The sequence below is a fragment of the Otolemur garnettii genome, unplaced genomic scaffold, assembly GCF_000181295.1.
Source record: "Otolemur garnettii isolate 467f Iridium unplaced genomic scaffold, OtoGar3 scaffold00108, whole genome shotgun sequence".
In the NCBI taxonomy this organism is placed as follows: Eukaryota; Metazoa; Chordata; class Mammalia; order Primates; family Galagidae; genus Otolemur; species Otolemur garnettii.
This window is the reverse complement of record NW_003852503.1, coordinates 3,247,364-3,264,287: the sequence shown is the minus strand read 5'-3', so window position 1 is coordinate 3,264,287 and position 16,924 is coordinate 3,247,364. Positions and strand designations below refer to the sequence as shown.

The 16,924-nt window shown below is 44.0% G+C and overlaps 1 protein-coding gene across 1 annotated transcript in view; it reads left to right on the top strand.

The window, feature by feature from the left end:
* The window catches only part of SORL1 (sortilin related receptor 1), a 163,983-nt gene that overhangs the window by 113,989 nt on the left and 33,070 nt on the right, over positions 1 to 16,924 (top strand). Inside the window, exons 26-32 of the mRNA XM_012809544.1 lie at positions 4,574 to 4,699; positions 6,864 to 6,971; positions 8,577 to 8,708; positions 9,676 to 9,807; positions 10,445 to 10,579; positions 11,399 to 11,554; positions 16,238 to 16,387. Coding sequence (XP_012664998.1) covers positions 4,574 to 4,699; positions 6,864 to 6,971; positions 8,577 to 8,708; positions 9,676 to 9,807; positions 10,445 to 10,579; positions 11,399 to 11,554; positions 16,238 to 16,387 — 939 coding nt within the window. The remainder of the gene's footprint in view (positions 1 to 4,573; positions 4,700 to 6,863; positions 6,972 to 8,576; positions 8,709 to 9,675; positions 9,808 to 10,444; positions 10,580 to 11,398; positions 11,555 to 16,237; positions 16,388 to 16,924) is intronic.

Genomic DNA, 16,924 nt, shown 5'->3' with positions numbered 1-16,924 from the left:
AAAAAAAAAAAAAAAAAATAAAAAAAATAAAGTTGGAAACAGCTCGGATGTGATGGGAGTGCTAGGTGGTGTGAGATAGGGGTAAGGTTCTTATTCTTTGTGGGTTTCACTCCTGTTTTGTTACATTACTTTTAGGAATGAATGAATGAGTGGTGGCCATATGTGTTATGTTTAGGGGGAGGAAGTCGTGGGAGAATGAAAACAAATTTAATTTAATAACCATCACCTTGTTATTCTCATGTAATAATCATATATATATATGATAATTTGATGAAAAAATAAAAATTAAGGGGAAACCCCCAGATTTTGTTACCTGATGAATAAATTTTCTCCATAGCCTCCTCTAGAAGTTGTTACTCAATTTTCTCTTAAACCCCTCTAGTTAATTTGGGCAGAGGAGATAAAGATGTTTCATTTAAACCAGGTGTCCTCAAACTACAGCCTGCAGGCCACATGCAGCCCACCAAGGATATTTATTCAGCCTGCCGGGTGTTTTTACTGCCACTGCCTGTCCTATTTAGCAGCCGGCTCGTTCCCGGGGCCCACAGTCCCGCCCTCCAACAGTCTGAGGGACAGTGAACTGGCCCCCTTTTTAAAAAGTTTGAGGACCCCTGATTTAAACCATTGTCTGATCAGGGCACATTTGCTTTTATACCCTCATGATTCAGGCTTCAGTGTGCAATTCACCAGTAAGTCAGCTTCTCAATCATCCGGGGTCAGTCATTAATTTTGTGAATTATTGCAGTGACTTATAATAAATCCCATGTCTTAACCTTTGTCCCCAGCGTACCCCAGCACCTCCCACACGGCCCAGCATCTGGTATCTGGAAGCATGCCTACTAATTTGTAAAAGAAGATACTAGGAAGGTAGTTCTGTTAGACCCCAACCTTAAAAGTAAATTACTGTGCATTACGGACTGGCTTAGACTTGGTTTCCAAAGGACAGAGATGACCTTGTCCTTCACGCCTTCGGGTCCTCCACAGTGCCTGGCACACAGCAGACTCCGTGCTCAGAGAGCTTTTGTGAAGCTGGGAAACACATATGGTATTTGGAAGCTTTGGGCTCAGAGGCCTTGGATCATTTTAATGAATTAGAAGGGTTGCGCCTGGCATTTCAGTTTATAACCTGCAGTGTGATCAAACATTGTGTTGTCACAGCTGCGTTAGTCAAACTTGTGTTTCAGCAGCATGGACTCGTCTTCCACAAGGAACTAATAACTCCATTCCTATGGGCGGGCTTGTCATAAACCTGGTTTTATCTCTGGTTTTTCTTCTGGGGGAAAACTTACGGCTCAGCTGCAGCCTTGTTCCAAGGGCTGTTCTCCCAGACCTCTTAAGGATCATTCCCTTCCTCTGTCATCTCAGAATAGTTGGCAGTTGGGTATGAGCTCATTACGATGTGTGGCATGACACTTCATTCCCTGACCTCCTAAATTAAGCTGCGCTCAATGCCAGAAGCAGCAGGTCAAGGCTAGTGGACCTCCCCTTGGCATCAGCTCAGAAGCAGACTTTCTGCGGCACTTTCCTTGCTCTTCTTTTTTTTTCTTTTCCACGGGGCTGTTTAAGTTTTCTTTATTTCCTTCAGCCCACCCTCCCCCCCACCATTGTTTTTGAAATTATTCATCAGATTTCTGGTTTTGAGTGTTTTTTTTTAAGCTGTTAATTACTCTTAGACATTTAATGCATATGCTTTAATATCTTTCCCTGTTTCTTTCTTTTCTTTTCTTTTTTTAAGATACAAAGTCTCACTTTGTCACCCTCAGTAGAGTGCTGTGGTGTCACAGCTCACAGAAACCTCCAGCTCTTGGGCTTAGGTGATTCTCTTGCCTCAGCCTCCCTAGTAGCTGGGACTATAGGCGCCCGCCGCAATGCCCAGCAATTTTTAGAGATGGGGTCTTGCTCTGGCTCAGGCTGGTGTTGAACCTGTGAGCTTAGGCAATCCACCTGCCTCAGCCTCCGAGTGCTGGGATTGCGGGCATGAGCCACCACGCCTGGGACTTCCTCTGATCTTGTCTTCAGCAGTTACTATTAGTCGTGTTGAACTGACTCATTGTACCATTGATGCCTCTTGTTTTTATGTTTGTTGTCTTTGGGTTAGAATCTGAGTTACTTTCTCAGATTTATCTTTCAGTTCAGCAAGTCTATTTTCAGCTGAATCTAATCTGTTTTACATACGTATTGAGCGATGAGTTTGTTTTTGTGTCTAGAAGTTCTATCTAGTTCTTTTTCATTATCTTCTACTGTTCAGTGTTTGTTCTTTATGCTGTGTTTTTTCTTCTGTGTCCTTAATCATTCGGATCGTGTCGCATTTCTTTGCCCTCACGTACTTCCCAATAGTCTATTGCTTTTTGAGAAATGAGGCAGTAGTTTCCTCATTTTAGGATTTAATTCATCTGTCCTCCTCCAACCCTCGCTTAGGTCTGGGTAAGGCTTTTGATTTCAGCAGGTCTTGTTGAGTTAGGAAAGTTCTATCTGAGCCAAAGCGTGAGTGGTAGGATAACGATCTATATTAGAATCTGATATCCCATTTCTATGATTATTTAACCACATTAACCTCACCATTCTTACAGTTACAGAAGAAACTTCTGTACATGCAAAGGATTCTTTTTCCTCTTCTGTAAATTCTTTAGTCCAGATTAAAGTCAATCTCTTATCCTTATAATAAAATAAAACTGTTACTATTTATGGAGCATGCCTTTTTATCATGGCTTTAAAATCAGAGAGCTAGTAAGTTACTTAGAAAATGGAAAAATCCAGAAAAAAAGCGTATGTCATGCATTCCAGGCATAACCTGGCCACTGGAATGAAATTGTGTAAACTGCTCAGTCTTTCTAAGCTCAGCATCTGTGATGGAATCTGGGCATCTCAGATATGCCCCCGGGATTGTCATTAGAAAATCCCACTGGCTCTCTGAAATTGTTTTCAATTAGAAATGAAATGCATAGGCTGAATAATAAGTAGATTACTATGGCAGTGAGTTGAGGAAGCTTCATGCTTTTTATGAGAGCAAGCAAGAGTTTGGTAAGGAATTTTTTGAAAGGCTGTCAGACTTGTAACACCAATAAATCAAAAGTATTCCAGCCGGTGGCTGTTACTGGGGCAGAAACTCAAGTAACATGTATGCTACATCCATTCCTCTTATCAGAGATGAGCATGTTTTAAGAAGATGTTTAATGGATTCTAAGTGTCAAAGGCTGTAAATATTGAAACGTCCTGTAAGACGTATTTACATCTTATCAGATAGAGTCTTGGTCTTTGGAAAGATGAGAAGGTACAGACAGTGGACCACCACTTGTTTTAAAATGGCTCGAGACATTAGGTTCTTTGTGTTTCCAGCCATTGCAAACAATAACCTCAAAGGCAGTAGGAATTCTAGAGGCCGTTGGAAGCCAGTTTCCCTAGTCCTCCAGCAGCAGCTTTTTACTAACGGTCTCAATTGAATAAAAAATTATAGTTTTGCTCTCAACAACCCACTTTTGTTTTGCCGCCTTCTCTTGTGAAGATGTCCTGTCCACAAAATTAAACTCAGAGAACCCATCTATCTAACTTATATTATTTTTTGTTGGTTGTAAACGAGGCCATGGCTGGCTTTCGTTATGCAATGAACAGACACAAATAGCTTTCTGTTTCAAAAGAGGAAGGGGAAATCTGATGGAGAGGACAGTCGGTTGTGTTGGTTGGGTTTGAGGCAAATATTATGCATTTGAACTTCTTTGAGAGTTGGAGATGCTTCTAAATGACTTCCAGGTAGCCTCAGCCCGTGTGTGCAGATGAGGCTATTAATTTGATATCAGTGACTCTGTTTCACTAGCGACTTTTTATCTCTTACTGATTGTGGTGGACACCATTGTATCATCCATGGGTAGATGCAGCTCTTGACTATACAGAAAGTTAAACATTTCAGGTTCTGGGGCCTGCTTTCTTTGCAATTCTGGATGACTCTTCTAAGCTCTCTGAGATGTTTCCATATTTGAAATTGCATAATGTTTTGAAAAATTAGAAGGTCATAGCCTTTCAGAGCTTAGAAAAGCCCTTCAGTGTCAACGTAAGGATAATGAAATTGAGGCTGCCAGACAGTGGCAGGCAGGTCCAAAACTTAGTGTTCTGAGTACACGCCCTTCCTCCTTATTTCTCAGGATCTGGATGAATAAGAGGATTATGTGAGAAGATAAATCACCAATGTATAATAGAAAAGTATAGGCTTTGAACTTGAACTGCCTCGGTGCTGTTACTAAATCATTTACAAGTTTCTTAATGTCTCAAAGCCTGTTTCTCTTTTGTGAAAGGGGAATAATACGTACAGGTTGCTGACTGAGTGATTTTTTTAACGTGTGCATCTGTGCCCAGGCAGTGGCTAGTATCACTTTGTATAAACCCATAGTTTCATGTCACTGTCCATTGAAGTGGCTGCCCTCCGCCATAGGATCAACCCTAGGTGGCTAATTTCTGGCTGAGCAGAAACACGGACACAACTGCAGTTCCCACCTTATTACCAGAATAAACCTCCTTTCAGTCTGCCCTTGACAAGGGTCAGGGAGAAGGGGTGTGACTGTGTCTCTCTTCTCCGGTGCAGCCATCTATCACACCTGCGAGGCCTCCAACTTCCAGTGTCACAATGGACACTGCATCCCCCAGCGGTGGGCGTGTGATGGTGACACAGACTGCCAGGATGGTTCCGATGAGGATCCAGTCAACTGTGGTAAATACAAATGCTTCGGGCCCCACCGAGAACTTCCCCTGTGTCTGCTGTTCAGGAGGGGGTGGGAAGCCAGAAGATGGGCCAGGGAGTGAGATACCCGGATTTTTACTCTGGCAACTAAACAAACCCATGTAATATGTCAGGGCATATTACGTAGTCTTAAGTCTCAAGGAAGCAGTTTGCCTCACACACATACAAAATACGTGAAATGCCACAACACACAACACAAAATATATAAAATGCTTTTTCATACCCAATATTTTTAAGGTTCCCTGTCTTTCTTTTGCCTGCATATTAGACATTTACTCCTTTCATGTTAAAATATTAAATAAAGATGTTTTCATACACCTGTGTTTTTCAGTAGTTCGTATTTCTATGGAAGATGTTGATTCACTTTATAATAACATAGTTTACTTAGTTGTTTCTAAGTTGGCATTTAGCTGGGCATTTGAGTTCTTTTTTGGCCAGGGCTGTGTTTGAACCTGCCACTTCTGGCGTATGGGACCTGCACCCTACCCTTTTGAGCCACAGGCACCGCTGGCATTTGAGTTCTTATGCTGCCGTTTATGTTCTTAGAAACAAAGGCTCATTTTGTGCCAGGTTCCGCCCAGCTTTTACGATTGTCTGTAAGCATTTCCAGATTGCCTTTCCAGGAGAAGTGTGCCACATGCATCTCCACCAGTAATACATTGCATGCTTCCCTAAATCTCTTTTGATAGATTTCTTTTTAGTTGTTTTCTCTAACTTATATGTTTGTCTCATGTAATTGTAACTTACCACTTTGAACTTACTTTATTTTCAACTTTTTCTACTAAATGGTATTAACCATTTTCCCCAGTGGTGGGACCCATCTGCTGTTTTTGTTTGATGGCCTTTGACTAATTTTCTGGGGAAAATGACTTTTTACATGATTAGAACACATTTTCTTCACTTTTGCCTAATCCTCCTGGAACTAGTCTACCAAAAGCTGTAGTCTAATGTCCAGTGGTTGCTCTCTGCTCAGGAGAAAGGGTGACCTAGTATGGAGAGTACTGATGCCGTACTTCCAGTTTAATTTCCCCTGGAACTGGTTTTAAAACCTGTTAACATCTAGGCATACTTTCTCTAAAAGGACTTTGCTTTAGAATTCCTGAACAATTAAAGTGGGGGATGACTTAAAGAGCTTTGAAAAACTAGGGTGTCATTAGGATTCATGCCATTATTTTTTATGTTCACTGAAGTGTTTCCTTTTCTTCCTAAAAAAAAAAAAAAAGTACTTAATTTTTGAATAGGTAACACATTCATGTGCTTCAAAATGGAAAAAGTCGCTTGGCACCTGTAGCTCGTGGCAAGGGTGCCAGCCACCATACACTGGGGCTGGTGGGTTTAAACCCAGCCTGGGCCTGCCAAACAAGAGTAACAACTACAACAAAAAAATTACCAGGCGTTGTGTCGGGTGCCCGTAGTCCTAGCTACTTGGGAGGCTGAGGCAAGGGAATTACTTAAGCCCAAGAGTTTGAAGTTGCTGTGAGCTGTGATGCGACGGCACTCTACTGAGGGCGACATAGTGAGACTCTGTCTCAAAAAAAAGGAAAAAGTATAATTAGGTATCTAGTAATTGTTGATCTGCCTGTCTGCCCAGTACTCACTTTTTCCCCATAGGAAGCCATGGTTGTATATCCTTTCTGTGCATAGATAAACAGATTTAGATGTATTCCATATTCTGGTCCCATTTTACATAATCGATGTTTTATTCTGCATGTGGCTTTATGCCTTGCTTTCTCCCATAACTGTGTATCTAGGACATAATTTTTCATAGCGCACTTCAATCTCTTTATGGCTTCCAATGTTCCAGTGTGCGGTAATTTATTAAACACCTCCCAACTGATGGACGGCTTTCAATCTGTTACGAACAGTGAGCCAAGGCAGCTCTTGTGCTAACATTAAGAACAAGGTTGTAACCTGGTACTTAGCATCATTTTCCAATCGCCATCAGCAGAAAGCACATCTGTTAAGTGGCATTGCTGGATAAACGTTTATGTGCTTTTGTCTGATAATGTTGCCAGGCATGGCCAGTTGCTCTCCCTAGTGGTGGCCCAGACCTATACCCCCATCAGCGTTCTGTTAACACACACCTGCCCATTTCCCCTTTGGCATTCTCACCGGTTGTTGCATTGCATTTCAGAGAAGAAGTGCAATGGGTTCCGCTGCCCCAATGGCACGTGCATCCCGTCCAGCAAACACTGCGACGGCCTGCATGACTGCTCGGACGGCTCGGATGAGCAGCACTGCGGTGAGTCCACTCCCCACCCCAGCCGGCCGGCACCATGGCCTGCTGGGTGTGAGTGAAGAGCGTCTGCTGGACTGCAGCCTTTCGTGTCCTCAGCACCTGCTGCAGTTAGCTTTTAACTGACCTCTCAGTGCTTGGCCAGGACTCATGGAGGCCGATCATGGCAGGGAGCCATGGTTTGGGTAAAGGAGAGCAGGGGGAGGGGTGGGGGTGGGCGATGGTCGATTAGTTCATACTCCCGTGAATGTTACTATGTTGCTGCAATATGTTCTATGCATCTGGCTGTTTAGAATTCAATACTTCTCTACCTGATTAGATTTTATCACTGTTGCTGATTATTACCCAGGAAACATTTTTAGGCCAGGTGACCTTTTTGCTCCAGTTTTCTTTAGCCCCAGAAAGATGTCCTTGGGTCAGTGATGCTCACTCTTGAGTATATAGTAGAATTACCTGGGGAGCTTTAAAAGTACCTGCTGCCTGAGCGTCACCCCCTGCCCCCATCCCCACCCTGAGATGCCGATTGAGTTAGCCTAGAGTGTGGCTTGGGTGTTGAGAGTGCTTGCTCTGCTCCATTGTGCAGGCCTGTTGTGCGTTCCCGGCTGAGAGCTAAGGCATTAGTGCAAGGGTAGAAAACTGGCCTGTGGGTGAGGCCTGGCCCATAACCTGCTCTGTTAAATGACGTTGGCTTTGAATACAGTCACTACCGTCTGTTTCCATATTGTATACGGTTGCTGTTGTGCTAGAGTGGCAGGGTCACGTAGGTGTAACAGAGCATATGCCCTGCAAACCCGGAAATATTTGCTCTCTGGTTGGGTTAGTTGGGGTTCTCCCGAAAACAGAATGAATATGATATATGTGTGTGTGTAAAAAAAATACACACACACGTATATGTATATATAGAGAGAATATTAAGGAATTGGCTTGTGATTATGGAGGTTAGAAAATCTGAAACCTGCAAAGTGAGCCAGCAGGCTGGAGACCCAGGGACAAGCTGAGGTTACAGTTCAAGTCCGAAGGCTGTGGGTGTAATTCCTGGTGTCTACTCATAGAGGATGCTAATCCTTTTGAGTTAGGGTCCCATCCCTGTGACTTCATTTAACCTTAATTACCTTTTTAAAGGCGCTTCAGTCACCGTCACAGTGGGTGTCAGGGCTTCAGCATCTAAATTTTATGGGGACGCAGTTCAGTCTGTAACACTGGTCCCTTACAGAAAAAGTTGGTGACCCTGGTGATAGAGCATCAGTATCATATTTATTGATAGTGGTTAAGGTCCAGGCTTTCACGTCAGCTCTAAATTTCGATTTTGGCTTCACCCTCATCAGCTGTATGATTTTGGCAAAATACTTAATGCTGCTACTCTCTGTTTTCCCATTTTGAAAGCAGGCACAGCAAAGTCTCTTATATGCTGTCACGAAGGTTTAGTGACGTACTTTATGTCGAGGGCTTTACCCTGGGCTTGGCACAGAGCAAGTGCTCTGGGGACAGTGGCTCATGCTGTGATCTCCTGAGTGAATGCCCTTCTAACTGGCATGCATTTGCCTGGGGCCAGAGGGGCCCCCACCAGCCCTGTGTGCTCACGGCCTCTTCTGCTCTCTGCGCCCCTCTCAGAGCCCCTCTGCACGCGCTTCATGGACTTCGTGTGTAAGAACCGCCAGCAGTGTCTGTTCCACTCCATGGTGTGTGACGGGATTGTCCAGTGCCGTGATGGTTCAGATGAGGATGCTGCGTTTGCAGGATGCTGTGAGTGGGGCCAACGGGGGTGGGGACTCACTGTCACTCAAGACCCTGCAGGGAGTTTAGCTGCCTGGGGGTGCACCTACATCTGGCTTACAGGTCTTGATGGAGTATCCACACTTGCCTGTTGTGAGACTCACCTTTGTTTAAGAAGTACTTCTGTATAGTTGGCAGGGCATATAAACGGAGGCCAGTGAGGGCCAAGAGCCCATCTCAAGGACTCATTCCGTGGCCCCTTACCCTGTCCTTGCTCGCTGTCACCCCATTTGTACCTACATGTTCATGTGCTGTCTGCTGCCCCGCTTGAGCTCACAAGGGCAGGGACTGCTTTGTTCATTTCCATGGCCCCCTTTCTGAAACAGACCCTGGAGGGCATAGCCTTTGTGTCTGTTTGCTCCGGCTGCCGTAACAAGGTACCAGATTGGGTGCACAACAGAAACTTATTTCTCGCAGTTCTGGAGGCTAGACGTCCAAGGTCAAGAGTTGGTTTCCTTGGAGGGCTCTCTCCGTGGCCTTGTGGATGGCCGCCTTCTCCCTTTGTCTTCCTGTGGTCTTTCCTCTGTACACATCTGTGTCCAAATTTCCTCTTCCATAAGGACACCAGTCACACTTTATTAGGACCCAGCCTGATGACCTCATTTTAACTCTAATTGCCTCTTTAAAGACACTGTCTCCAAATATAATCACATTTCTGAGGCACTTGGGGGTTAAAACTTTAACATGTGAATTTGTGGGCTGGGGGATCAATCACTTAGCTCATAACAGGACTCAGTAAAGATCCATGGGATGGATTAATTAGCAAAATGTGTGCTCTGCAAAGATTAAGCTTGGTTTTTGCTTTCAAGGAATTTTTTAGTTAGAGGATCTCTTGGCAGAAGACGTTTTCTTTCTTCTCTTTTCTGAGTGGCGCAACTTCCCCCAGCTCCTAGTGCAGAAGTAATCAAGCTTTTGTGGATGTCTGTTCCTTATGCAGCTCAAGACCCCGAGTTCCATAAGGTTTGTGATGAGTTCGGTTTCCAGTGTCAGAACGGGGTGTGCATCAGTTTGATTTGGAAGTGCGATGGGATGGATGACTGCGGGGACTACTCTGATGAAGCCAACTGTGGTAAGAAGATTTCAGATCCGCCTCCTCGCATTCTAATCTGCAGCGACAGTGACACCTGTGGTCAGGGAGGGGCACATGCCAGCACCCCTCCATGCACCTGGGCCTTCCCTGCCCCAGCAGCAGCTGCCTGGTCCTGAATCCCCCACAAGGAACAGAGTCTTGAAGTGGGAACTGATATCTTACAGGGGCTAGGAAAAAGTTTATTCCATTCCATTTTCTTTTCCCCATTGGGAGAAACACATATATAAGAAATTTGGTAGCTAAGGAATTATGGTAAGTATTATGGAATGTTATATTTTTCCTCTCCCGAAAGTTACAGATCAGAGTAACTTTGTAACAGAGTTATTGTCACCATCAGGACACCATCAATTGTTATTTTATTCCTTTGGTAAAATGCCAGAATTAACACTCAAATGGTCATTTCCAGGATATTGAAGTGCAGGCGCTGGAAAGATGTGGTTCTCCTGAGGTGGTGGGTGTATTTGTTTGCTGGGTACATGAAGCTGCCTTGTCTCTCTCTCTGGGCGGGCCCTGCAGGTTGCCGTGGGACTTGGGCGGTGAGGAGCACGTGTATAGGTGGATCTTGGTGTTCACGCTGGTGCCAGGGAGTAGCTGATGATGTCATTGATCTCCCCAGAAAACCCCACAGAAGCCCCGAACTGCTCCCGCTACTTCCAGTTCCTGTGCGAGAATGGCCACTGCATCCCCAACAGGTGGAAATGTGACCGGGAGAACGACTGTGGGGACTGGTCCGACGAGAAGGACTGCGGAGGTAAGAGCCCCAAGTCGACCCACACCCAGGACAAACCAGTGTGGTTCTGCCTGCTCTGCAGAATGTGCCCGGCGTATTCCTGGCATTTTAAAAAAAAATTTCTTTTCTGGAATCGTGTCTGAGTGTTTTTTTCTAGTCTTCCTTCCCCTTTTGAAATCGGTGTGATTGATTTCTCCAGCTTCCCGGGTTATTTTTTCCCTATTTTGCTGAGCGCAGTGAGAAGTCTAGAGCCTTCCTACTCACAGTGTGGTCTGCAAACCAGCAGCACCCTCATCTCTTTGGAACTTGTTAGACATACAGAATCTCTGACTCTGACCCAGACCTACTGAATCAGAATCTGCATTTTAACCAGACCCCCAGATCCTACGTGTGCGGTGGTACATTGGAGAAGCACCCACGTGGGATGCAAGGTCGTCCCTTCCCTCCTTGGCATTTCCATCTCTGTCCCAGCTCTGGGGTTAGTTGCAAAGGAATTAACCAGAATGATGCTCAGCCTTAGTGAGAATTCTCTTAGCCACCCCGGGGCCTCCTGAATCACCTGTTTCTTCCATCAGCATTCATGAACCTCTGCAAAAGGAAGCTCATCCAAATGCTAGCCCAAATCAAATGCAGGAAGGTAAGGTACATTTATTGCCCCAAAGGAGAAGAATGTCATCTGTTCTGACACCACGTTTTACATGTTCAGAGCCATGCCTGCCACTGGCTTGGCTGGTCCAGCTGAAACGGGAGTGTTTATGCTGTCAATGGGTTTGGGACGATTTTGGTAGGGATTAAGCTTCTTGTGACACCTTGGGTTTCCTTGCTTGGTATTTTCCTCAGATTCACATATTCTTCCTTCCCCAACTCCTGGGCCCTCCACGTGTCTGCCCAATTACTACCGCTGCAGCAGCGGGACCTGCGTGATGGACGCCTGGGTGTGCGATGGGTACCGAGATTGTGCAGACGGCTCGGACGAGGAAGCCTGCCCCTCGCTGGGTGAGTCCTGACCCTCTCTCCTGGCACCTGCTGTGTGGAGAGGGCCTTCCAGGGCTGCGCTCGGGGCACAGCCTCACCGGCCCCTGTACCTTGGCAGTTAGGACTCTGCTTTGTGGCCAGCCTCTCTCTCCAGCAGCGCACCCTCTGTTTGGATTGTAGATCCGGGAACTCACAAATGGGGCCTCTTGTCTTCTGTTATTGCCCTCTGATATTCCTGTAAGAAAAGGCTAGCACCCTGCTCTCTTCCCCAGCTGCAGTTGGGTTACCTTTGTGCTTCCTTCTTAGTGGGAAATTATATATTGCAATTAAGTGGAAGAGAGAGTGTGTGTGTTACATGTATTGAACTCTCTGGAGAGCGCCCAGTTTTCCTGCTTGCTGGGTGTGCTGAGTGTGTTGCCGGTCCTGCTAAAAGAAGGGTAAGCACTGCCATCTAGTGGCGGAACTCAGAGAGGCAGCTGGGTCTGTGTAGTCTTACTGTTGGAGCCAGGATAGTCCTTGCAGCTCCATCCAGGGCATGCCCTTAATTGCAGTCAGAACAGAGGTAAGGATGCTGTGTTCTTTTCTAAGCAGGAGTCTGTTTCAAACTCAGTCATAATAAGAGAAAAGGCAGTTTGCCATCCTTTGCATAATCCTTTCCCCAGCAAACTTCTAGGTCAATAGTCTGATTTTCTTCCCCTTATGACTGTTCATTCCATTCCTTCCTTGTTTAAAAATTCTCAGTGGCTTCTCAAGGGCCCATGTGAGCTGACTTCCCCTTGCCTCCCTTTGTTTCTTGTTCTGCGTTTGTTCCAGACAGATTCCCTCCTTTCTTGACTATGTACCAGCAGCAAGGTTTGCCCTTATCAGAAACCCCTGTACCTTCAACCTTGTCCTGCTTTTTTTAATCAATGAAACCCGCCATCCATCAGGGTGAACAGAAGCACAAATTTTATAACAAAAGAAACCTTGATATGTCATCAGTATTTATCAAAGTATGGCACAAAGACCACCTGAAATGGAATCACCTAGGGGTGCTTATACAAAATGGAGAATCAGTTTCTGAGGGGAGCCCAGGAGATTCCTATATGATTTTTAGGTTCACCAAATGTGTCTGTCAATCAATCAATCAATCAATCAATCACAGAGTCTCACTCTTGCCCTGGGATAGAGTGTGGCATCTATCTATCTATCTATCTATCTATCTGAGGCAGAGTCTCACTCTGTTTCCCTGGGTAGAGTGTAGTGGTATCATTATAGCTCACAGCAACCTCAGTCTCCTGGGCTTAAGCGATCCTCTTCTTTCAGCCTCACAGGTAGCTGGGACTATAGGCATCTGCCACAGCCTGGCTATTTTTAGTAGAGACAGGGTCTCGCTCTTGCTCAGGCTGGTCTCTAACTCCTGAGCTCAAGCATTCCACCTGCCTCAGCCTCCCAGAGTGGGTTCACCAAATTTTTTGATTTCTGATTTGAACAAGTAAGGCCCAGCCTCCGTGGAGCTTTCACTGACTCCCGTAACTGGTGTCCATCTCTTGAATTTACCCATTAACCTTTTGATTCTTAACTATGTTCTGCCAGATACTGCTTCTAATAATTCCACACATATAGGTCTTTTCTTCATAGCAATTGTGTGGCTGTCCTGTGCTGTGATCATGCTGTGTCTGTACTACTTTGGATCTCCAACTATAGCTACTCCAATAATAGTCAAATAGTTGATGTCCTGTAAAATGCTTCTTAAATTAAAATGAATTGTAAAAAAAACAAAAAGCAACAAAACCCTTTTGTTTCCTTCTTTTCCCCCAAAGGCCCACCTATCCATTGAATAACTTGATTATCCTTTCGGAATTGTTTTTGGTTATTAAAAGTCTGACCAGGGTATTAATAGACATGAACAAATTCTGCCTAATCCAGCGAGCAAATCCTTATTTGCATATTCCATTCAGCTTTTGTGCTTTCTTTTTTGTGTACAGTGTCAGTGCAAATTTAAACTAGCTGTTGTCTCTAGCTTGTGGTTCTTATTTCTTCAACGCAGAAGCTAGAGCCTTCTGAAGGTTCCTGCATTATTCACGATAAATGGCATGATTTGCTTGGCCCGGCTTTCTCCCTGCTTTTATGTATGAATTTTTAAATCATCTTTCTCCTGGAGTTTGGGCTAAAGACTCCTTTGAAAATCCAATTAAAATTATGGAATATATGTGCTATCTTATAGTTAAAATTGCTTTTTTTATTTGTTTCTTCCATTGGCGTATCATTTGCTAATGCTTTCCACCTTTCAGAAGCCTCAAGATAACTTTCCATAGGGTCACCATATCCAACGACTTGCAGGCCCAATTTTTCTCTTGGACAAATCATTTCTAATAACTTGGACTCTCTTCTCCAGGCTGTCTGTTCTTTAGGCCTTTTGCATGTTGGGATTTCACTGCTCCCTGGGATTTCTCTGTGCTCTTCTCCAACTTAGGTTTCTTAAATATCGTGTTTTACTCTTTCTTGGTTCACTTTCTTGTTTTGGTGGAGCACACCCTTTGGTAGCTTTGTCAGACAGCTATGATGGTGCAGTGGCCAGGGAGGAATACAGTGCTGATGGCTTTCCATGTGTTTATCTCTGGAGGTTTGCTGCTCTGGTTCAGACCAGTGGCCCCCGTGCCTGGCGTGCAGGTGTCTCCTAGGCTGCCACTGCCATTATTATCCTAAGCCAGTATTTACAACCTTTTTTATTGTACAGCACACTTACACCTACATTTCAACTTCATGGCACCCTTAAATTATGTTGATTAAAAAAAAGTAAAATAAAGACTATACTTACTGTGCTTTGAGCTTATTTCAAAAATAATTAATCATCTTTAAAAAGTTTCACAGCACACCAGTTGGAAATCACTGTCCTAAGGACTCACTTTACCTACCTCTTGTGTTGGAATCCTGTTCTCTCTATCCCAGTTGTTCTCTTTTTTAAGTTCAATCCCATGTTTTGGTAGAGAATGTTTTCTAGTAAGTTCATGAGAAAAGGGGTGTGGGAGGTATATTTGAAGTCTTTTTTGTCTGAAAGTGTTTTTATTCTGTCTTCAGACTTGATTCATAGTTGGTCTGGATTTAGAGGCTAGATTGTACATAATTTCCTTCAGAACTTTGAAGGCATTACTCTACTGTCTTGACACAGTTTTGGGGGAATCCAAAGCCATTTTGATTCTAATTTATTTTTGTATATAACCTCTTTTTAATTCTCTAGAAGCTTATAAATCTTCCCTTTGGCTCTAGTGTTTTGAATTTTTACAATAATGTGCTTTCATGGGGTCCTTTTCTATTGGTGTGGTAGATACTCATAGGCTCTTTTATTCTGGAAATTTATGTATTTTGGTTTGAGAAAGTTTTTTTTTGAATATTTATTAATGATATTTTCCACCCTGTCTTCTCTTTCTTACTAAGGTTCTTGTCATTCATCTGTTGGGTCTGGTGATCTGGTCCTCTTAACATTGAAAAAAAATTTTTTTTTTTTCAATTTTTAAAAAATTTGCTATTTTTTCCCCACTTTCTGCAAGATTTACTCAATTTTATCTTCCAACTCTTCTACTGAGTTTTTCATTTATGCTATCATGGTTTTAATTTTGAGAGCTTTTTCATTTTTAGTACTATTCCTTTTTACAGCATCCTGTTTTTTTTTCATGAATAGATATTCTTTCTTTCTGAGCATATTAAGGGTATTTGTTTTTGAAATTTTCTTCTTGATAAGTTTCTGTTTCTTCCAGGTGAGTTTTTTTTTTTTTTCCTTTTTGGTTGTGGGGGATATGGGGCTCTGTTTTGGTTTCCATCTTTTATGTTAAAGGTTTTCCTTAGATAATCCTTGATTGCTATTTGTGCTTAAGGCTAGGGACTAAAATGCTGCTGAGTGATTCTGGACATGTGGGTGGACCCGTCAACTTTGAGTTTCATGGCTGGGAATCACAGGGACTCCTGGGCTTTGACTACTCCAGGGTTAGTCTCTGAGGCTGGTCATTTTCCCCAGACAAGACTTTTGGAATCTCTAGCCTAAATAATAATGATCTCAGTGCTAGTTCTCAGGGAGGTGGACTGGGTCCTCACATTTAGCTATCTGCAAGTTCAGATCTCCTTTCACTAGTAGGCTGTTTTTGCTGTCAACTGTGCCTGTTTACACCCTCCTTTGTTTTATCCCCTCGGGTAACAACCTTCAGTCTTCTACTGGGGTAACGTACGGTGAATGTCTTGGGGGGGTGGTAGGGGAGGGAATGTAGGGATTGTAGCTTTTTCTTAAACATTGTTCAGTCAGTTCCCTGATTTTAACTTCCTTTTTACCAGTTTCTGAGCTGTTTGAGGATTGTGTGGTATTGATCTAATTCGTTCTTACCTTTCTCTTTTGACAGCTCAAGGTCAGGTACAGCCTTCTCTCTCTTGCTGGTCACTTAAACACTGTCTATCTCTTTTCCAGCTCCCCAGATTTGTTGCTATTGTTGCTTTTGCCTCTACCCTTGTCCTTAAGGATTTGGGGCTTTAGAAACAGTCTCTTAACTGTGGCTTTGGTGGGGCAATGTGAGAGGGAGGAATTAGATGTCTATCTTCAATCTGACCACTTTATCCGGGGCTCACAGTTACCTTCAAGTCCCCTAAAGTGCTAATCTCCTAGCACATCGATTGGTTGCTATTATGGGTTAGCTCCCTCAATACTAAAAAGTGAATTTTGAAAATCTTTTCTTGTAGCAAATGTCACTTCCGCCTCCACTCCCACCCAGCCTGGGCGATGTAACCGATTTGAGTTTGAGTGCCAGCAGCCAAAGAAGTGTCTCCCCAACTGGAAGCGCTGTGACGGCCACCGAGATTGCCAGGATGGTCGGGACGAGGACAGTTGCCGTGAGTAATTGGAGGGCACTTCACTCCCAGGGTAGAGTTCCAGAGAGAACCTGTCTCGCTGCTTCTGCCTCGTTTCCAGATCCGCACACATTCCTGTGTGTGAGCCTGAGTGCTTTTGTGGGACCCATGTTTTTACTATGTTTTCCACAAGGGCTTTGCCACATGGACCCGTGTCACTGTGACTATCACCTTCTTTTTAATAAGCTGGCTGGGTGTTAAATGCCAGGAGCATGCCCAATAAAAATACTTTCTGAAAGATTGAGAAAAATATCTTAAACAGGTTTCATGCACATGTTTAACTCTTTAAAGTGCTGTGGGTAAAGCCATAATCTTCTGTATATGGATTTATACACACACACACACACACACACACACACATATATATTTTTTTTTTTTTTTTTGCGCATTTTTTGGCCAGGCCAGGTTTGAACCCACCACCTCCAGGCTGGCACCCTGCTCCTTTGAGCCACCAGGCGATGCCCACATGTGGATATTTTTCTGGATTGGAACTGATGGCTCTCAGGGCGTATCAGCTCC